Here is a 23,860-nt window from a genome sequence, read left to right on the forward strand (position 1 = left end):
TATAACTCTCCTCTGGACTATGTCCAATTTGTCTGTAACCTTCTTAGTGTTGTGCCCAAAGCTGGATACAGTACTCCAGCTGAGGCCTCACAAGAGCTGAATAGAGCAAAACAGTTAACTCTTGTGTCTTATATCCTGATCGTGATATTTGCCTTATATATGATAATCAAAGTGATATTTGCCTGTTTTGCAACTGCATCACAGTGTTGCTCATATTCAATTTGTGATCCACTAAAATCCCCAGATCTTTTTCAGACGTACTGCTGTCTAGTCAATTATTCCCCATTTCGTAGTTATTCATTTGATTTTTCCCTTGCATTTGTCTTTATTGAATTTTATCTTGTTGATTTCAGACCAGTTTTCCAATTTGTCATGGTTGTTTTGAATTCTAATCGTGTCCTCCAAAGTGCTTGCAACCCCTCCCAGCTTGAAGTCATCTTCAAATTATAAAAGCATACTCTCCACTCCATTATCCAAGTCATTAAAGAAAATATTGAATGTCAATAGTCCCCTGCGAGGCCCCACACAGATATCACTCTCCTCACTGAACCACTAACTTTCTCTTGTCCTTTGTTTCAAATTTAAGCTTTTTATTCTCACATTCAAGACTCTGTCTTTGAATGTGAGATCTTTGCTCTCATTTCATCAGTGAATCCTGCTTATGTCTCCTTTTGCTTCCCTCTTTCACATCTTGGCAGCCCTACACAGGGCGTTCAAAGTGTCATTTATCTGTCATGACATTCACTCATTCGGCAGCCCCATCATTCCTTCCTGCAATTCTACAGGGATGTAACTCATCCCGCAGGGCTTTCTGCACAGTATTTGTTCCTACCATTAGACGCCTCAGTGATACTCGCTCTTCAGTTTACATGGGGAGCACTCTACCTCCTCTCTCTCTCTCTGCTCCTATTGTTAGTTTGCAGACAGATAACTTATCCAGTAAGACAGCAATGGTGACACCAGGAAGAAGGTAAAGTGGGGAGACAGTACATACCTCACCAACGCCATACACCACCCACCCATCCAAGCCGGCTGTCACAGACTTCCATTCACTAACTCCCACAACCTCAGCAGCCCACCCACCCACCTAGGTGGTACCGGTAACCAGCCACTGCCCAAGGCATTTCCCAACAGTCCCCAGTCATCCAACTTCCCCATATACTTCTTCACCCCCTCTTCTTTGATGCCTGATGGAACCTCATCCAGCTACTTACTCACCACTCAGATACTCTAAGCACTTCTCAGCTAGCTCCACCCTTTAACCCAGCATTCCTTGCATCATCCATGTACCTTCCCTGGAATCCCTCCACCCAGCCTCTTTCACAAAGCTCCCTATCTCTAACCCACCTAATTAAAAATACTGTCACTCAACCATTATATTCATAACAATTTTTAAAAAGACTGAATCCTCCCCTCATTTTCCTAGTGTATTTAGCATTTGACTGTTTAAATTTTAAGCTCTTCTTTGATAGAGCTGGGTTGTCTTTTGTGTCCTGTACCATGTCAATAATGCTCTTGGTGCTTTACCAGTAATTATATCCTGGTGCTTATTTAATTAATAAAACCACAAACAGTTCCTGTTATAAGCTTGCCCAAGATGATCTTAATCTACTTTGGTATTATTTTCCCTGAATTCTTTTCAAACTTGCATTGAATTGGGAGTCATATCAGAGTCATAAATGTCTTTATTCTCTGTATTGATGTTTCTAGTCTCCAAGAACATATTTCTGACATTCTCTGAATCTTACTTGGAAAATCATAACACAGCTTTTGTGATTTTTATGACTAAAACATTTTCCCTGTATAAATTGTCTAACCTAGGCATGTTAGTTTATGCTGCAAATATTAGTCTTTGTCTAAGTACAATAATTCTTTATTTTTTTAAGTCATTGCAACATAGTGTGTGATTTTGAGTAACATGTCACACCAGCTTGGCATAAGCAGCAGTCATTGTTTCTCAATGAAGCAGCAGTCAGAAATAACTTCCTCTAACATGATCACATTAACTACTGATTTATATTTCTGAACTACCACCTACTGTATCATTCTTACCTAATTCATTTGCTTCTTAGATATTCTGACTGATTAAATTAAAGCTAAATTAAATTACACCTAGTGCAATGTGTGAGAGTTAACTTGTAGTTTTTATACTTTAAAGTATTATTTTTGTTAGGAAGCAGAAGGGACCAATTCATGTTCATTAACAGCCATTGCTAATACATTAAAAGATTTCTTCATTCTTCTATTGGAAAATGTCACCAATATATAATTTCCTTTCATCTCACACAAGCTCTTATCATGTAAACTGTCACAAGTATTGACTGATTTTTTTTTCTTTTTCTTTCTTTGTTTATATTATGGAAAAATATAATTGATTCTTAAAATTGTTGCAGCTCAGCAATTCTCCATTTTTTCTGTACTGTTACCCCTGTCTTACAAAGAGAGAGGATTTTGTGATCCCCTCCTTCTAAAGCAGTGGCCCACACTTTTACCAAAACAACTTCCCTTCTCCTTTCTCCCAGGCCTGCAGGCTTGTTCCTCTTCCTTAATACAACATATCCAAACCTAATCTGTTCCATCTAGCAGCCAGTCCCTTGCCCAGAGATCTCTTTGGATTTGTGCACTGACACTGTCCTCCATGCTCATCGGCATCCAGTTGCACTAGCTATAGGTGACATGTAGCAAACTACGAGTGAGAGCATCCCATGCAAACATGAAGGCTCACCAGCAGCATAACGGAGCACAATTCACAGCAGTGAAGCTGCTGTCACAGAGCTACCATGCTGATTGGCTGAAGGATGGATAGAGACTTGCTCTCCTTACTCTTACAAATGACAATAGAGATTTAAAAGTTTATTTTTTTAAAGGAAAAACAAAAAAAATGCTCTCTTTCCAAACCAAAGTGATGTGCTGGAGGCTTAACAGAGTATGAAATGTTTTCACAACTCCTTCCCCAAAGAATCCAGCATGCATATATGACCTGCACAAAGTGGGAGGGATTCTGCTTCACCCTCTATATATTTCTGTATACGATCGTCTATATACTGTTTCAGTGGCATATCAGGGCCATAAACAGCACACAAGGAGCCATGGGAGAATTCTCACAGTATAGGCACTATGTTAGGCTGCTGCACATCCCACTAACCTTGGCCCAGGGGACATGGCAGGAGCAGGCAGGGTTATAGTAGTGAGCACCACGTGGGATTCTGAAGTGGAGAGTAGGCAGATCTTGGAAGGCTGCTATAAATGTACATTAAAGACCACACTGACTCTCTGGAACAGCCCAGAATCTCAAGGGTGTAAAGGTGGCTTAAAGCCACATTTGCCTTCCCTCCCACTGTGCTGAACTTCCACAAGGTGAAAAATTGTTTAAAGGAGAAATAAGTATATATCAGGGGACTTAAGCATAAAGGAAGATACTGGCAGCGAAAGATAAAATTTGTATTCCTTGAATAAACTGTATTAAAGTAGGACACTTCCCATTTTAGCTTTACATTTCTGAGACACAAAAAATCTCTCTCCATTAAAAAAAAATCTGATACATTTTTGAAACTGTGGAACTATTAAGACTATGGGAAAACATAATTTGAATTGTGGCTTTCATCAAAAGTGACATGAGATAGTGGTGATCAAGTGGCCTCTACTGATTCCTGCTCTTGGTTATCTTTGGATGTGCCAATAGTGCAGTCTGGGAGTTGGTCTAGGTGGCACGGTTAGTGCATCCCTAAAAAGTAAGACCGTACAGATGTCATATTGAAGAACTCCAGTTACAAGTAAGTAACCTTCACATTTTCAGTCTACTCTTCATTAGACATCCCTCTTATCTATCTAATCTATCCAGATTTTTATACTTTGCCTTATCATGGTGGCAGTTCCTGCATGCAGCACAGCTGTGCAACTCAATTTGAAATGCTTAGAAATCTTTGATTGAGAGAGGGCCAGTAGTTCTATAGGAACTTTGGGTTCAGGTCAGGACTGAAGTGCAATTTCAGGGCTATGCAGTATGCTTAAGTCTGTTTCTCAATGTCATTTACACCAATGGATAACGTTAATAGAAATTATGCACTTTCCACTAGGGTTGCCAGGTGTCTGGTTGCTTCGGTCAGCACTGCTGACCAGGCTGTTAAAAGTCCAGTTGGTGCACGACTGGCAAGCTCCCTACCTGGCTCCACATGGCTCGCCACAAGCGGCAACACATCCCTGTGGCCCCTAGGCGGAGGGACGGCCAGGGGGCTCTGCCTGCTGCCCCCCTCCCCCAAGTGCCAGCTCCGTAGGTCCCACTTGCTGGGAACCGCGGCCAGTGGGAGCTGCAGGGGCAGTGCCTGCGGGCAGAGGCAGCACGCAGAGCTGCCTGGTCACTCCTCCACCTAGGAGCCGAGGGACATGCCGGCTGCTTCTGGGAGCCACCTGTGGTCAGTGCCATCCAAAGTCCACAACCCCTCCCTCACCCCTGCCCCAGCCCTGAGCCCCCTCCCAGAGCCTGCACCCCCTCCTGCACCCGAGCCCTCTGCCCTTTCCCAGAGCCCTCACCTCACACCCCCAACCATACCCCAATCCCCTGCCTCAGCCCTGAGCCCCCTCCCGCACCCACACCCCCTCCCACACTCCAAACGCCCCAGCCCAGAGCTCCCTCCTGCATCCCAACCCCACCTGGCCCCACCCCAGAGCCTGCACCCCCAGCTGGAGCCTTCACCCCCTCCTACACCCCAATCCCATGCCTCAGCCCTGAGCCCCCTCTCACACCCAAACTCCCTCCCGGAGCCTGCACCCCTACCCCCCAGTCCTGAGCCCCCTCCCACATGCAAACTCCCTCCTCGAGCCTGCACCCTCTCCCATGCCCCTACCCCAGCCCAGAGCCCCCTCCTACAACCCAGAGCCCACACCCCGAGCCGGAGCTCTCACCTCCCCCTATACCTCAGCCCCCTGCCCCAGCCTGAAGCCCCCTCCTGAACCCCTAATTTCTGGCCCCACCCTGGAGCCTGCACATCCAGCCCAGAACCCGCACCCCCTCCCTCACTCCAACCCCATTCCACACCCTGAGCCCCTCATTTCTGGCCCCACCCTGGAGCCTGCACCCCCAGCTGGAACCCTCGCCCCCTCCCACACCCCAACCCCCTGCCCTGTGAAAGTGAGTGTGTAAGTGAGAATCGGGAAGAGCAAGCGACAGCAGGAGAGGGGATGGAGTGAGCAGGGGTGAGGCTTTAGAAGGGGCGGGGCAAGGGTGGGGCCTCGGTGAAGGGGCAGAGCAGGGGGTGGGGCAAGGATGTTAGATTTTGTGCTCTTAGAAAGTTGGCAACCCTACTTGCCACAAGAACAGAATCTTGCTAAAATTTCCTATCATTCCAAAGTGTGTTATAAAAGCTATACAACTAAAATTCAGTTAGGCTTTGATGGAGTGTATAAACGCTACACTGGTCTGAAAAGGGTTGATAAACTGCTGTGGGGTCAATCAGTCCCACCTCACTGCACCTGCAAGAGTTATCGGCTTGAAGGAGGTGGTTAAAAGAAGAGAGCTAGGCCAGCTCCATTGAGGGGAGGCTGGGAGAAAGAGCAGATCTCTTGTGCTAACTTTCTGAAGGAGGGCCTGACTGGGGCCAAGGACCTAGCCTAGATGCCAGAGTCTGCCTGAGGGGAGGTAGGTCTGACACAGGACTGTTGTATTTATTTTATTACCTGGGAGACTATTTTGTTCCCTTTTTGACCTGGGGTATTATGTTTCACTGTTATATTCAGGACCTTTTGTGGACTAAATGAGACTGCTGCTGCTGACACCCCTCCACCCCAAAGGGGATGACTGCCCTCAATAAACCTCTGTTGGTTTGCCTCCTGCTGGAGTCCATGCAGTGATTTATCATGAACTCCAGAGCAACATGCTCATAGAGGTTTATAATTTCCTGGTTTTTAAATGAAATATACCAAACCATTCTAAATTAAATGTTTTACAGGTGTCCTGTAGTTATAGATAACCTTTCATGTTTTTATAGATAACATTGTATTATCACCATTTTGTTGCAGTCCCTTATTTCCTATTAGAGGATAATAAAGATACGTATTGTTAAATTATTTTGTTGTTTGCCAAAAAAAAATACTTTTACAGTTAAATCTGTTATGAAGACTTTTCCAGGTCATATGTTATGGAGTTAACTTTTGAAAAGATGTTTGCCCAACTAGAGGGTGAAAAATCTATTCCTTTCTGAAGTATGTAAAATTTTCCCTCTGCTATACTGTGCTAAACTACCAGAAATTGTTTCCATTGTTGGAGACTATAAACTCTTGGTTCTACAAGAATTTAAATAGCAAATGTATATATTTTGTCACAATGATGCATTTTTCTATTATATATGCATAACTATGCAGTTTTTCTTTAAAACGGACCTGATGCTGAATGTCACTTAGCTGATGTAAAATTGGGGAGTGGGGGATGGTTGAGAAATTGCACATAATCTAGAAACAAAAAAATATTAATAATTAAATAGTATTAATAAAGGTAGGCTTATTGAAATATTGTGCTTTTCACTAAAATAAATGAACCAAGTGACTTGATTCTATGCTCCCAGTATTTCACAGAAGTAAACATAGCTTTGAGTCATGTATACGTTTTTTTTTTCATTTTTTATTTGGTAAGGAATTACATTAGGCAATCCTACTAACATGTTCTTAAATTTAAAATGTTACATACTCTCATTTTCAAGCACATTGTACAGGAGTTTAAACATAATTCTTCATTTCTAAAGGTATGGAATGATTCCAGTCTCTAATCCAGCTCATGTTTTAACTTTAATTAATTTAATGAGTTTATATATATATCATGTTTTTATTTTCATTGTTTTTAGATGGTCAGTTCTTCCATTACGTCAAGAACAGTGGTGCCTCTAGGCACAAGCAGACTGAGCAATTGTTTAGGGCCTCAAGCAGCTCAAGGGGACCCCAATTTAGTATTATGCCCAAAATACCATTCATCTTATTTAACATGGACTTTTAAATGAGTGTATTAATATGTGTTGTGTTGGTATGTTTTTTGGTTTGTGGGAATAATGCAATTAGTATCTTTAGGACATCGGTGAGGTATGAGTAAGGAGGGGAGGGCAAAAATATTCTTGTTTAGGGACCCCAGGTGGCTAGCACTGCCTCTTATCAAGAAATATGTTATCTTTAAAACTTTGAAAAAGGTAAAATATTAATTGTCAGTTGTGGGTTTGTTTTGTGTTTCAGTATAAATTAGGAAGTAGAGATAGTCTTGCTAGTAATCAGCAAAAGATAAATCACTACAGGTAAGAAAGAATGCTACAGATAAGAAACAGGAAAGAAGTAGCAGCCGGTAACAGATTTGTATATCTTTGGACAGATACAAGACATGCTTACATAGCCCTGGAATGTATATATGTCTTGCCATCTTACTGAACATGGAAAATATTGGCTCTGTCTATAAAATATAATTCAGAATTTGTTGGATATCAATACACCATACAGGGTAGATACGACGAGGCCTGCTGGCATTCCACCTCAAGCTATCTTTTCAGGCACTGCGAAATCAAGTCAGGTCAATAATTAGAACCTCTAGGAAAAATCCAGGTGTTGCAGGCAGGGTTATTGATGATTCACTGGTACTCTTCTTCTGTCAGGATTGAACCAGTGCCTAGCATGGTGTTAGGGAAGAACAGTTCTGCTTGAGGTGCTGAATCTTTTGGATGAGCTAAGCTGAAGTATTGGCCACTAAGAGTCATTAAAGATTGTTCACTCCTGAAAATTTTTCATAGGTCAGTGTTATCTATCTTAAGTATTTCTAAGGTGACTACCACTGTGACATCCAAGTATGGAATCCAGATGCTAGACAACTTTAATTATGATGCATTCTTTAGCGCCAGACTTTTAGAGCAAATAAGTCTGAGAGCATTAGGTTAGGGATTATGTTCATAGCTTTTTTTTTCTTTATATCTTTACTCTGATCCCAAGAAAGATGTGGCAAAATAGAATATGGGGGAACAGTCCCCCCAGTATATCAATAATATATAAGAAGCCCTAATGATTTTTACCGTGATGAAACTCAACAATTCAGAAGTTACTGTATGTTAACCCATCTGTTTTTCATCCCTCTGTTGTCTCCAGCAATAAGGCAAGGAGGGGTTTCTATCATATTGAAGATTTTGCTTAGAGAGTTGACAGTAGGTTGGGAGCATATCAGGTTAAGATCCAGAAACCCTTAGTTTACATGTCAGTTACCAACTTCTACACAAACAGCTTAATGCCCCAGCACTGTAGCACAACCTATGTTCTGGCCTGTGAGGCCATGACAACATCCTTGCATCAGATGGCAATAATTAGTAGCTTAGTTACTTTTACAGTATTAACTCCCACAAGACTCCACCAGAACTTGAGCTCTTTGTTGTATTAAGTGATCCAAAATCTGCTATTTTTGCAGGATTTGCTTTTCTGGTTCTGTGTTACTTTTTTTTTTTTTTATCTCACTTATGTTTCACAGAGGTTTGAAAAAGAAAATGCCAGAGTGGTAGTTTCCTGCCTGCTCCCCAAGAGTATTTCTTCTCTTCCTTGGTTCAATTTCCATATGTGTTAACTTTGTAATTCCACCCCTGTTGGATTTCAGATTTTTAGTCAGTTTCTCTCCCCCCAGCTATAGCATATCCCCTGCTCAGAGGTAATAGGAAGCTTAATATCACCTCCTTCCCCCCATCACCACTTCTCCTTTATCATGTGATAGGTAATACATTGTTGTCATTAGCAACGGGCAGCGCAGTAACTGCTACAGTTAAGGTTTCTTTTATAATCCCAATTCTCAGTTGTTTATAACTTTCCCCAACTTTAACCTTTTAGGCTGAAATTTTACGAATTAGACTCAGCTTGAAGGTGATTTTCACTACCACCCCAGAAAATATGAGCTGAGCAAAGGCAGTTCAGTGGCTGTTGAATAAGAGAAGAGTAGAAAAAATAATTCCTCTTTATATAATGTTTATAGAAGTTAAATATGTAAATGCCATGTGTTTTGAGAATGAAAACAAATGCAAGATGCTAAATGTGTCTTTAAGACTGTAAATACATTTATGCAGAATTATATTGTATTTGAGAAATAATGTGTGATCATGTTAAAATTAAACTATATTGTAAGGCATATGCACAAGGGGACAGAGATGAGGTCACATGTGCAACCTTAACTTTGGCATTTTCTAATTTTTGAATGCACCATTCATCCTTAAAGTTTTCTTAATATACTCTCTTTGTTGGAATAGTATTTACAGGTAATATAGTTTGTAAAGTGCTTTGGATCCCACTGGGTGAAGTACACTGTTAAATGCAAGATAATTTTTCATTACGCAATAATTTTAATTTAATTACACTATAGACCATGATGAGTGAGCCAGTGCTAATGTTGCACAGTACCATGTAAGCAATAACAATGTGGTTATGAACTTAGTCTCTCTCCAAGGGTTGGCAAAGGGCTGGGAGTCTCATTAAAGTCATGTTCTCATCCTTCCAATGAAGAGTCTTCTGCTTCTTAGTTTGTTGAATCAAATAGTTGTGTGGAAAGCATTAGGTAGGAATCTTGTCTGGATCATCCATCATCCTGTATGAAGATGCAACAAAATTCCTACCTGACCCTTGCCAGCCATATATTGATGGCTAGGGGCCTAATCATTGGGGTTCAATCCTCTGAGGTGGTGTGCATCCTCATGTCCCATTGTACTTTGGTGTGGTGGAACTGGTTCTAGATCAGCAGAGATTGTAAGGCATAGGGTTGCTTGTTGGAAGGATGGGGGTTGCTGTAGTTTGAGATTGGTGACATTGTAGCACCTTTACAGGAAAAAGGAAAATCTAGGGAGAAAAAATTTGTTATACTGTGAAAAGCTGTTTACTTCTGTGATCAAAAACAAGGTAAAACCAAACCTGAGATTCTTTTGAGGGTTTTGTTTTTGAAATTTTGATTTTAAGGCAAGATTTTGTATTTCAGGTTTCAAGCTCATGTTAAATTATTTTATTATGAGGCCCTTAAGCAGAGTATTTTCCAGTAACAATCTTACCTGTTTTTTGTTGTCCCTTTGTTAAAACACTTGCTTTGAAAGCTGTTTTGCTTTATTGCTGGTTAAGAGAATACAGTATTTTTCTTTGTTCAAACTGATTAATGTTCTATCATCATGGAACATGATTTGAAATCAAAATATATCTCAAAAGTCAAATATTCCTAATTTTTTAGTATGGATTTGTTATCTGTACAATATTATGTCATTCTTCTCAGATCAGTGGCCTTTTTTCACAAAGAACAGCCACAAAATCCATGTGTTTTTTAAAAAATAAGGCCTTTGCTGCTCCTGTTCCAATATGTTTATATTTTTAAATAGGAGCAAGAAAGGGATTTTGCTAATCTGTTAATAGTTACTCATTAAAGATTTTTCTTCCTTCTCTCCACACAGTAAAAAAATCTTTTAATTGGTCATTAACAAAGATAATATGATAAAATGTGTGTGTGGATTTGATGCTGTTTCATAAATCTAAATAAAGGTCATTTTGTATCAAAACAGAGAAAAAGAGACCTAGATTGTACCTGTCTCCTCATTTCTGCTCAATGAGCCTTTGAGCCCCTAAGCAGGGGTCAGACACACTGTAGTCCTTGCAATCTTGGCACATAAAAGCCATGTGAGTCTAGTAACAACTACAGGGTAGCACTCCTGGTGCTAACATATGATCCACTGCACCACCCAGTACAGCTGGGTCAGTGAATGGGCAAACATGTAGTGAATTCCCTTTAGAAGGTTGTGGAAGGGGTCTGTTGTACCTTTGCACACGGTCATGATGCCTCTAGGAGTGGCTGACAGTACAACTACTCCTCATAATGAAGGCAGGCAGACATTTAAAGCACAGTCTTGTGTAGAGTATCCTACAATGTACTTAAAATATTGGACAGGTAGATGAAATATTCCACCACGATCTTAGTACTAATTTTGTTTGGATGTTTACTAAACAGCCATCCAGTCCCATATTTAGTAATGAAGTTAAATTAAACACCAAATAATGACATGAATTTGCATTTTCAGTTGGATATAGATTAACAATGGTTTCTGTCTCAATCTGTGGAACTTTAATATTGGTTCTGAATGCAAAAAGGCAACGTAACATGAAGATGGTCATGGTTGTTAATGGCTTGTATTAGCTGGAAGCTATAAAATCATCCAAGGACTCTGTTAGTGTTGGAATAATAATTTGCCAAGACAATTACCACATGGTGAAATTTTTTGCAGCTCTAATTCAGTGTTATTAATAATGAATAAAATTGCAATTTTCTCAGGTTGCTGGGGGCAGTGGGGAATTATTTCAATGAATATTTCAGCACATTAGTTTAATCATAGTTCCACAAAATTCAAGTGGGCAATATTTTATACTTCTAAGTTCAGTCTGCTAAGGGACCAAAGTCATTAAATTGCAAACTATTTGCACTGAGATCCATTCTGTGATTTACTAACCTTGTTAAAAACACTGTAAAAGAAATCAAGCTGTGCCATTAATACTTGTAATTTGATGCTGCATTTGTTAATGGGCTCACTGTGATTAATGTTTTTAGCAGTAGACAGAGCATTTTGAGACAGACAGGGCTGAGCTCTTTAATGCTGAAATACTAGTAAAAATGTTAGAATATTGCACATTTTTGTAATATATATTTTTGCTGGAACATTTTCCTTAATGCCACTGAAATATAGAAGCAGTATTGTAATGATATGTGTATGCTATATGTAAATACAGTGCAAGTTCTAGTAGGTACTGACGTGTTCTCTATTTTGTAGCCAACTGCATGACTTCTGGCGCTTGGATTATTGGGAGGATGATCTGCGCCGGCGAAGGCGATTTGTTCGCAATGCTTTCGGATCCACTCATTCTGATGCCCTCCTCAAAGCTGCTGTGGAATATGGTCAGTACTAACTCACCCCCTTTTTAATAATGGGGCTATTTTGTTGTCTTCTATGTCCATATTAGAGTGCTGAGGTTTGTCATTTTTTTTCTCACATCGTAGTTTTAGGAAGCTGGAACAGGAATTCTTTCAGCCTCATTTCTTGTTGGGCCAGAGGAATTTCTCTTGGATGCTGTGAAACACTCACTCTTCCTAGTTCCCCAAGGCTTAGCAGTATTTCTTTCAGCAGTAGCAGAACCAGGGTTTAGAGTAACGGCAGAGCTCAGGGGGTGATGAGCCATTGGCAGTGCCACCTTCAATTATACCTATTGGCTTGAAAAAGTGTTGCACATATACATAAAGGCCACCCCCCTTATGCCCTGGTACCCCTTATTAGCTCTTCCACTGCCTTTCGAGCATTCCCAGACTCCATTGGCCCTAGGATTCAGACTGGTATAAGGAATCAAACCTGACTCTCCTGCTTGGCAGAGTATGACTCTTAGGCCAGTGAGATGATATAGCACAACACTAAGACCTCTTTTCAATGAGGTTTATAATTTGTCTATAAAAATATTGAAAGCATTAACTTGGCATACATAATCTAAACCAGGAGTAATGTTTATCTGAAAATCGTGAAATACGTCAATAAATCCTTGTTTAAACAAAGCTGCTTAGCAGTTTTGCTCAGTGCTTTAGGGCAGTCATGAGCCCAGCACTTTATCTCGGGGTTCTCAACCTTTGTCTTTTTGAGGCCCACCTGACATGCTATAAAAACTCCATGGTCCACCTGTGCCATAACAACTGGTTATCTGCCTGTAAAAGACAGGGCTGGCGTTAGGGGGTAGCAAGCAGGGCCGTTGACTGGAGCCCCATGCTACAGGGGCCCCCCCATGAAGCTACGTTGCTCAGGTTTCAGCTTCAACTCCGGGTGGGGCTTCAGATTTCTACCCTCGGCTCCAGCGAGTCTAATGCTGGCCCTGCTTGCCAGACCCCCTGAAGCATGCTTGTAGCCCCCCACGTGCCTCAGACCCGTGGTTGAGAACCACTGCTCTGTTGGACAAAGGAACTCCAAACACCTGGAGGGATGATAGGCTTTTGGGGATGGTCTTTTACTGGGACATGGTTACAAGACTCACCTGTGACACCAGAGAGTTAGTTTCAGGGGTTTATAAGAACATAAGAGTGGCCAGTGATTCTTCTAGCCCAGTATCTTGTCTTCTGACAGTGGTCAATGCCAGATGCTTAGAGGGAATGAACAGAACAAGGCAATTATCGAATGATCCATCCCCAGTCATCCAGTCCCCGTTTCTGGCAGTTAGAGTTTTAGGGACACCTGGAGCATGGCGTTGCACCTCTGGCCAGCAGGCTTGGTGCAAGAGTCGAGAAGGAGATACATTTTTCAGACCTAGGTCTTGTGCAGTTCTGTAGACATCCACAAAGGCATTTTTTTTCAGGAAAGGTTCCTATCTACCTTTTTAAATTATATTTATAATTGAAAATAAAGTAGTCCCAGTATTAATTTTCACTATATTTAGGGGTAAACAAACTTGAGCCAACATTATTCTTAAATAAGTTTAAAAGCCACATAGTGAAAATTGATGTAAGGAAAATCATTTTATGCAAATATGAGCTAAATCATGCAGTCCATTTGTAGCCAGAGCTTTCAGTGAAGTCACTGGAAGTTTTGACTGTTAGATATAATTCATGCTGTAGAGTTAATCTGTGGAACTCACCACTTCAGGATATTATTGAGACAAATAGCTTGTAGTAAGCTTCAGAAAACATTAGATATTTAAATGAATATCAGCATGTACAATTATACTAGCTAGTATATTATTTATTAAAATATAAAGGCTGTCAATTGTAATGCTTCAGGCCATAAGATGATCAATAGCTGGGGTCAAGAACTAATTTTCCCTTATGGCATATGGTATTGCACATTTGACACAGTGGTGTGTTTATTTTCCCCCACCTTCCTTTGAGGCATCCAGTATAGAGCCACTGTCAAAGGCAGATGTCAAATCTTTAGTTTGAACTGCTGTAAAAATTACTGTATTCCTTTTCAGAAACAAATACTAATTTTAGCCCTAGTCTCTATTCTACTTTAATACAGAATTTCAATTTTGAGGAGGCTGTTAATATTTAAATATGTAAATGTTCTGATTTCAAACCAGCCTGAAAGCAAGAAGGAAACTGGTTTATAATCCCTAACATTGGCCTCTTAAGGCCTGATTCAGCACCATTTTTTAAGTTAATGGAAGTTTTGCCATTTACTTAAGTGGACTTTGTTTCATGCCCTTATAATGCAAATGATGTCCTCTTATTTCCCCTTCCACACCACAACTTAATGTGCCACTTCTGTTACATTTCAGCATACAAAAGGGAACCCCATATAGTTATACACATTTACCTTCAAAGCTGAAGTATTGCTAGGGTGGTGCAAGTCAAACTCTCATTGGTTGTGTTTCAAATGACAGTAGATGGAAGTTATCTTGTTGGCAGTCGTATAATAAATGTGTCTGATATGCAGCTTTCCCATAAATAAATTAAAAGCATGGTATAGCATTCTGGAGGAATTTTAAACAGCATGCATTGAAGTTAAAACCCATAGATTCCACCTTGATGTACTTACTTTTCAGAGGCTTGTGCATATGGATTTTAATATTGAAACTTTTAGTTGACCTTTCTCTGTGAGAAAACATCCTTAACACTGATGTTATTTTTATGCCTCTTGGTGATACTAATGAGTTGAATAATTTATGAGGTTGTCATGTGAAAAGGATTTGGTGCAGTTTGATGTACTTTCAGCCTCTGGTGTTGGAATGTGATTAATAAAGACCTAGAGGCATAGAATTTTTTTCCATGGTATTTTACTTTCATTGCATTTTTTGTTCATTTTGTTTTGATAATTTTATGTTGGAATAGTTTCATAGTAAAATGCTGTTAATGTCAAAAATGCAATATAATGTCACGGTACACAAGAATCATAACATGCAGTTTCCAACTAACAGGTTATTCCCTGACCTCAAATATTTTATTTGTGGAAAATGAACTATTGATAAAAAAAAAGGTTTTTTTTTAAATGTTACTTCAATAGCAACCTTAAATCTAGACTGATCACTAGTACAAGAAATGCTATTTTTGGTATGAGTATAATAGTGGAAAACATCTTATAAGTTTTTGTTATCTACATTGACTGTCAGTTATCAGACAAGGTTTTGTACATAAATATGGCAGTGGAGGAATGTTTAGTCGAAGCCTAAGTCAGCAAGCTCCTCTGTGTTTACGATCAAAGGCATCAACTTAAATAGGTCTGATCAGGCATTGCAAAAGAGAGCAGGCATCTTCAGCCAAGCAAAAAAACACAGAGCAAAGATGACAAAATTAATCAGTCATTTCTTTGGCAATAAATAATAAGATATGCTGAGGATTGCAGATGAGAGTTTCTGTGTTCCTTGGAGATGTGCCTGCTTAACACCTGATTTATTTGAGCTTGTGTAGCCATCAAGATATGACCTTGATGAGTAAAAGACTGCTCTACAACTAATCTAGAATTAAATCAGTGTTGATGGTGGATGCATGGATACTGTAATAATATGACGCTTGCAGTCATAAAGGAATAGAAAAGTCTTGGGAATGGCAAATATGGCTACGGTCTGTACACCTGTTCCAGAGAAGCAATATCAAAATGTTTGTTTCCTCCTTAAAGAACTAAAACGGGGGTGGGGGGTGTAAAGCTTATTCTGACCGTGGAGATGGCTACTTTCTATAGGAAATATCCGTTTTGTTAATGTTCACCCACCTATCTAGGTGTATTATGATTACATTCTAAGAAGTCTCCTATAAGTGTTATCAATACAGCTAGTATTTAACTATAGGCTCATTGTCGACCAGTTTATACATATTGAGGTTTCCATGTTTGGTACAAACTATTGTAAAAGATTGAAGTTACTAATAAGTAAAAACACTTCAATAAATTGAAGCAATGTAAAGTTTAAAACAAATCCCCATGGATGTATTTTAACTACCCTTTAAGTAGTGCTCTGTTTCACAGTTGTGCCTGCAACAGTAGGGTGATGATCTGTTAGGTCTTTTCCATCCTACCTACCTGCCTCCAGCTTTCACCCTGACCACACCACACGATCCATTGTCTACAGCCAACCGCATTTGCTCCAACCCCTCAGACAAACACCTACAAGATCTCTATCAAGCATTCTTACAACTACAGTACCCACCTGCGGAAGTGAAGAAACAGATTGATAGAGCCAGAAGAGTTCCCAGAAGTGGCCTACTAAAGGACAGGCCTAACAAAGAAAATAACAGAACGCCACTAGCCATCACCTTCAGCCCCCAACTAAAACCCCTCCAATGCATTATTAAGGATCTACAACCTATCCTGAAGGATGACCCAACACTCTCACAAATCTTGGGAGACAGGCCAGTCCTTGCCTACAGACAGCCCCCCAACCTGAAGCAAATACTCACCAGCAACCACATACCACACAACAGAACCGCTAACCCAGGAACCTATCCTTGCAACAAAGCCCGTTGCCAACTGTGCCCACATATCTATTCAGGGGACACCATCACAGGGCCTAATAACATCAGCCACACTATCAGAGGCTCGTTCACCTGCACCTGGCCAATGTGATATATGCCATCATGTGCCAGCAATGCCCCTCTGCCATGTACATTGGTCAAACTGGACAGTCTCTACGTAAAAGAATAAATGGACACAAATCAGATGTCAAGAATTATAACATTCATAAACCAGTCGGAGAACACTTCAGTCTCTCTGGTCATGCGATTACAGATGTGAAAGTTGCGATATTACAACAAAAAAACTTCAAAACCAGACTCCAGCGAGAGACTGTTGAATTGGAATTCATTTGCAAATTGGATACAGTTAATTTAAGCTTGAATAGAGACTGGGAGTGGCTAAGTCATTATGCAAGGTAACCTATTTCCCCTTGTTTTTTCCTCCCCCCACCCCCAGACGTTCTTGTTAAACCCTGGATTTGAGCTGGAAATGGCCCACCTTGATTATCATACACATTGTAAGGAGAGTGATCACTTTAAATAAGCTATTACCAGCAGGAGAGTGGGGTGGGGGGAGAGAGAACCTTTTGTAGTGGTAAACACCCATTTTTTCATGGTTTGTGTGTATAAAAAGATAGTCTACACTTTCCACAGTATGCATCCGATGAAGTGAGCTGTAGCTCACGAAAGCTTATGCTCAAATAAATTGGTTAGTCTCTAAGGTGCCACAAGTACTCCTTTTCTTTTTGCGAATACAGACTAACACGGCTGTTACTCTGAAATCTGTGAATACTATACATGAAGGCAAAAGTGTTTGTAGGCTGTTAAAGTAATTTGCACAGCTGAGTGTAAAATTAGAAAGATTTTAACAAGTATCTTTTGTAAATATACCAATATCCTATACACTATGCCAAGTTGCTTGTTTTGTTCTTTTCTCACTATGATAGGTATGGTAAAATGCAGTTGCACATCTCATTTTTGTGAAGATTACAAGGGAATGCAGTCATACATTCTTACCCCAGTTTATTTTAGCATATTAGAATAAGACATGTAGAATCGTAGAATCATAGAATATCAGGGTTGGAAGGGACCTCAGGAGGTCATCTAGTCCAACCCCCTGCTCAAAGCAGGACCAATTCCCAATTAAATCATCCCAACCAGGGCTTTCTCAAGCCTGACCTTAAAAACTTCTAAGGAAGGAGATTCTACCACCTCCGTAGGTAACGCATTCCAGTGTTTCGCCACCCTCCTAGTGAAAAAGTTTTTCTTAATATCCAACTGAAACCTCCCCCACTGCAACTTGAGACCATTACTCCTTGTCCTGTCCTCTTCTACCACTGAGAATAGTTTAGAACCATCCTCTCTGGAACCACCTCTCAGGTAGTTGAAAGCAGCTATCAAATCCCCCCTCATTCTTCTCTTCTGCAGACTAAACAATCCCAGTTCCCTCAGCCTCTCCTCATAAGTCATGTGTTCCAGACCCCTAATCATTTTTGTTGCCCTTCGCTGGACTCTCTCCAAATTATCCACATCCTTCTTGTAGTGTGGGGCCCAAAACTGGACACAGTACTCCACATGAGGCCTCACCAATGTCAAATAGAGGGAACGATCACGTCCCTCGATCTGCTCGCTATGCCCTTACTTATACATCCCAAAATGCCATTGGCCTTCTTGGCAACAAGGGCACACTGCTGACTCATATCCAGCTTCTCATCCACTGTCACCCCTAGGTCCTTTTCCGCAGAACCGCTGCCTAGGCATTCGGTCCCTAGTCTGTAGCTGTGCATTGGGTTCTTCCGTCCTAAGTGCAGGACCCTGCACTTCTCCTTATTGAACCTCATCAGATTTCTTTTGGCCCAATCCTCCAATTTGTCTAGGTCCCTCTGTATCCTATCCCTGCCCTCCAGCATATCTACCACTCCTCCTAGTTTAGTATCATCCGCAAATTTGCTGAGAGTGCAATCCACACCATCCTCCAGATCATTTATGAAGATATTGAACAAAACTGGCCCCAGGACCGACCCCTGGGGCACTCCACTTGACACCGGCTGCCAACTAGATGTTGTAATGCATGTAATGCAGCATGTTTGAATTAACAATAGCTGGCAATACTGAGTGAGGTTTTGGTTTCACACTTGAAAGTTTTTTTGTTTAAATTGAAGCTCTAATGGAGTTGCACAGGTAGAACTAACTGAGTCTTAGCTAAAAAAAAAAGTAATGCACAAGAGAGAATAGAATCCATCTCCTTCCCCCATACTTTTTTGGGCTCTGCAGTGCTAACATGAGTGAAAAGCAGTAAACACTAAGTTCTGTCATTTAGTGTGCAGATATGATGGCATATGTACCTGGTAAGCATATGTGTGGTAAGAAGTTGCTCTTTTGATACAGTTAATTGAATAGCTTGCAAACAGTGCAGGATTAGATGAGCCACTACAGTACCCAGCTAGGACTGTGAAACAGAGTACTGCCCTAAAGGACATTTAAAGAGCAGAATAGGGAGCTTATTCAAGCTCTTAGGGCTGCTTCCCCAAAAGCTTAACTTCCACAAACAGTTGTGGTGTTGTGCATTACAAAATTAATAGACCAGGTCCAGCAAAGACTATACTTGCAGCCTGCACTAGAGAAAGTAAAGATGAATAGATTGGTGCCCAAGTATCTGAACATTTGTATAAAATGTGTTGAACCCCTGTTACTGTCTGTGCTCAGGAACACTTGGCCAATTAAGTTGATTATAGTGGTCACAATGATGGGTCATGAATTCCAAGAATGAAAAACCTGCCAATTATATGTCCAACCTTTGAAGTGCAATTGTGGTTGTATTTTAAATGAGCAATATGGCAACAGCTTTCAAACCTGTGTGACAAAAGCAAGGCCTCTAATTCATATTTAAGCATCTAAATAAAAGTGACCCGATTTCAAGAGTTGTTCTAGCTGAAGGAGGCTACCTATACATGGCTTTTTCTGAGACCTGTCACCAATGCTCAAAGTTTCAGTGAGGGTTGTATGTGTTCAATCCTTGAAAATCAGTTTGCTTTCATTTCTTCAGGAGCTCCACTGTTAAAACAAATGCCTGGACTTTTGAGTCCATGTCTATCCTTGACTATCTGAGAGCTGTTTTTCCCACCCCTAGTTCCTGGGCACTCCACATTTGAGGTTCCACGCTCTTGCAAGTTGGCTTGTCAGAGAAACTAAATGTTATTTTAATTGTCCTCCCTTACCCAAAAGTGTCAAGATTTTCACCTCTTGTTTTTGCTCTGCTGTAGCATTGTAAAAATGTTGGTAAAATGCCACCACTGTTCAGAGCAACTTCTAGGCTGCCTATGGAAAGCTGCTTTGTAAATTGTCCATCCCTATAACATTTTAATCTCAGCTACTCAAGAAAAATTGTAACCTGAGGCTTCCTTTCGTGCCACTCCTAGCAATCATTACAGTTTCTTCAAGCCCCTTTCTGATTGCAGTCAGTCTCTTGAAAGCACTTTTTAGCAATGAGCATCCTTCAGTCTCACATCTTCACTTATTGCTCCAGGTCTGGTACCTTATTACCTGCCTTCAGTATCTCTTCAGGTAACAGATGTTTCTTCCTCTTGTCTCTGAGAATAGCCAATGACAGTCTAAATTCAAAAAATGTCTTAGAGAAAGCAAATTTCTTAGATAAATTGGACATTATTAAAAGCAAATTTAAAGGTATGTGATATAGCATCATCTCTAGCTAAAGGTCTCAGTAACATCCTCACAAGATAGGTAAAATCTAGTTACAGTTACATTCAGCAAGCATTTACTTACAATGAGAGTGATCTATTGCCAGTAGTAAAGATGTGGCAGACCAAGTTATGACTTCAGTTTTAGCTGTGAAACTCCATTTTCTTCCAGAATTATACTGTGCAACCCAACTTGACTGTCAGATCCCTGATCAAGTTTGCAGGCATTGGAGAAAAAATATTTTATTTGTAAACTGAGCAGATTTGTTGTGGAGTCAGATCTCCAAAACACCATTTTAGAGTCAATTTTCAGTGTAAGACAGCACATTAACAATTTTCAAACTTTGAAATGTATGTAATATTTTAATAAACATGAATTAAAGAAATATTAAATCCGAGGCTGACACAACTTAATTTAGCTTTTATATTTAATACTAATTTGTTTTTATTATCAAGCCTTTTCTTTTATATTAGTACTTTTCATGGACAGAAAACAAAACAAAAAAAGAAACAATTGACTGAGGTTAAGAATGTAATCTTCAGGAGAAAAATACTTTAAAGAACACCATCCAAATATCTTTAAAGCTTTGTCGTGAACAATTTTAGGTATATTGTACAGAATAGATTTTCATATAATCAAGGTCCTCCTAAAACATCTCTGATGTCATTCTGTTGATGGATAATCAGATTTTTCTTATAATTCATACTTGTCTTTCCCCTAAATGTACAAGCAACAGAAATGTTTTAGGTAGCCACTTTTCAAGATAGGTTAGTGCTTGATCTAAAGAAAATAGTAACACACACAATACAAAAAATGTTGGCCACTAGAAATACCTATGGCCCAAGAGCCTTCCAATCCTGATTTAATTATTTAAGAAACATTGCACTTATACATGTATAAAAGAAAGGAAAAAGCAAAAAGCTAATGACTACAAAGAAAATCTGTAGTGCAATGCATGCTTAGTTTTAACCTATATACAAGTACAAGATGACACTTACAAGCAGTTTTAAGGAGTAGCATCTGCTTTATGGGCAGATATTATGTAGATACTAATCTAGATATTACAATGAAGAGTACTTTAAAATATGTATGTGATAGTAGTAGTACTAATGCATTAAAGGTTTCCAGATGTTATCAAATAAGTCCCCTCTGTTCTTCAATCTAAATGTGATCATTACAGAGGAAGCCATGTGAGACAGGCATGTAAACCATTCCGCTTCAGTTGGAGCAGCATTGTCTTTCCATTTTCTCAGTCTGACTTTTTGCTGCCATTAGTCCAATTATCAACCAAGTCTTTTTGTTTGCAGCCAGTTCCCCAATTTAATATAGATAAAGCTACCCTGGCCAAAATATTGGACTCAAGAATTTTGCTGATTCTCTCATATTTTCAACCAAAAATTCATCATCCATCATCCCCTAAACATGTTAGCACAATTAGATGGAGAATTTAGTTATGTCCAACATAAATTCAACTATCTTAAGCCTAAATTGTATGTCTTGAAGTACAATATAAAATATGTGCATTAGTTTGAAATACTGTGATTTGAGATTTGCATCTGCAGCTTTATATTATAGCCCAACAGTGCCATCCACTGCTTCTCCAAATAATCTTCCAATACATTTCTTCCCAATTTAGTTTTAAGAAAGACACTACATTGTAATCGAATTCCATTAAAAATTATCATATATACGAGGATGCTTCATGTATATAATTATTTTTAAGAAACCTAGATCCAGTCATAGTCTAAAGTTTTTCAAGAGGGGTTATTAAGCAGATTAGCAATGCAAGATCTTAGTTGAAACAATAATTAAATAAAAAATACACAGGATGTTGCCACAAACCTCTTCCTAGTGATTTCTAGCTCCCAAAAAACTCTTAACTATATTCTCAATACTTCAATCTGCCATGATGAAGATCTCCTTTGGAATGATAACCTACCATAATATAATACAATAAATATTCAAAGTGATACTGATTTTTTTTTCTCATTATGGAAGCTCCTGTACTCTGACTAGCTAAGGAGACCTGATTTACAGAAGCACTCTCAGGTTACTTTACAATAACTGTAAAGTGTAAAAATCTACTTCCTGTGTTTACCTGAGAAATTATTAGCCACTCGAAGCACAAGAATTTTCATAGTTACTTTATGGTTAGTTCTCAGTAACTGCCAGAGATAACTTTAGCGTAAGATCATGGGCTCAGTTGTTTCCACAGAAATCATGAAACCAGGGCTGTAAAAACAGACAAACATATGCTTCTCTTGGTCAAGTGTGGAGGGGAGACTTGGGGATAGGTTGGGGAGTGACCCTGCCCCATACTCACCCCGCAGTAGTGACTAATGTCCCATTGGGCTGGGGTCAGCTCCCCACTTTAGATGTATTTCCTTCAATCCCTGGAAAAATCACGGAGCCGGTCCTCAAGGAATCAATACTGAAGCACTTAGAGGAAAGGAAAGTGATCAGGAACAGTCAGCATGGATTCACCAAGGGCAAGTCATGCCTGACCAATCTAATTGCCTTCTATGACAAGATAACTGGCTCTATGGATGAGGGGAAAGCAGTGGACGTGTTATTCCTTGACGTTAGCAAAGCTTTTGATACGGTCTCCCATAGTATTCTTGCCAGCAAGATCATTGGGCTCAATAGGTAATGATCAATGGCTCCATGTCTAGTTGGCAGCCGGTGTCAAGCAGAGTGCCCCAAAGATGGATCCTCAGGCCGGTTTTGTTCAATATCTTCATAAATGATCTGGAGGATGGCGTGAACTGCACCCTCAGCAAATTTGCAGATGACACTAAACTGGGAGGAGTGGTAGATACGCTGGAGGGTAGGGATAGGATACAGAGGGACCTAGACAAATGAGAGGATTGGGCCAAAAGAAATCTGATGAGGTTCAACAAAGACAAGTGCAGAGACCTGCACTTAGGATGGAAGAATCCCATGCACTGCTACATCCTAGGGACCGAATGGCTTGGCAGCAGTTCTGCAGAGAAGGACCTAGGGGTTACAGTGGACAAGAAGCGGGATATGAGTCAATAGTGTGCCCTTATTGCCAAGAAGGCTAACAGCATTTTGGGCTGTATAAGTAGGGGCATTGCCAGCAGATTGAGGGATGTGATCCTTCCCCTCTATTAGACACCTCTATGGTGAGGCCTCATGTGGAGTACTGTGTCCAGTTTTGAACCCCATGCTACAAGAAGGATGTGGGAAAACTGGAAAGTGTCCAGCAGAGGGCAACAAAAATGATTAGGGGACTGGAACACAGGAGTTATGAGGAGAGGCTGAGGGAACTGGGATTAGTCTGAGGAAGAGAAGAATGAGAAGGGATTTGATAGCTTCTTTCAACTACCTGAAAGGGGTTCCAAAGAGGATGGATCTAGACTGTTCTCAGTGATAGCAGATGACAGAACAAGGAGTAATGGTCTCAAGTTGCAGTGGGGGAGGTTTAGGTTGGATATTTGGAAAAACTTTTTCACTAGGAGGGTGGTGAAGCACTGGAATGCGTTACCTAGGGCGGTGGTGGCTAGGGCACCTAGGGCCTAGGTGGAATGCATTACCTAGGGCTCCTTCCTTTGAGGTTTTTAGGGTCAGGCTTGAGAAAGCCCTGGCTGGGATGATTTAATTGGGGATTGGTCCTGCTTTGAGCAGGGGGTTTGACTAAATGACCTCTTGAGGTCCCTTCCAACCCTGATATTCTATGATTCTATTGACCTTGGGGTGAATCCTGAATAG

General features: G+C 40.3%; 1 protein-coding gene across 6 annotated transcripts in view; it reads left to right on the plus strand.

Moving 5' to 3' along the window:
• The window catches only part of NBEA (neurobeachin), an 848,387-nt gene that overhangs the window by 549,726 nt on the left and 274,801 nt on the right, over positions 1-23,860 (plus strand). For all 6 annotated transcript variants that reach the window (XM_073341812.1, XM_073341823.1, XM_073341834.1 and 3 more), the window contains one exon: positions 11,787-11,911. In XM_073341812.1, the coding sequence (XP_073197913.1) occupies positions 11,787-11,911 (125 nt within the window). The remainder of the gene's footprint in view (positions 1-11,786; positions 11,912-23,860) is intronic.

Source organism: Lepidochelys kempii, chromosome 1 (genome assembly GCF_965140265.1).
Source record: "Lepidochelys kempii isolate rLepKem1 chromosome 1, rLepKem1.hap2, whole genome shotgun sequence".
In the NCBI taxonomy this organism is placed as follows: domain Eukaryota; kingdom Metazoa; phylum Chordata; order Testudines; family Cheloniidae; genus Lepidochelys; species Lepidochelys kempii.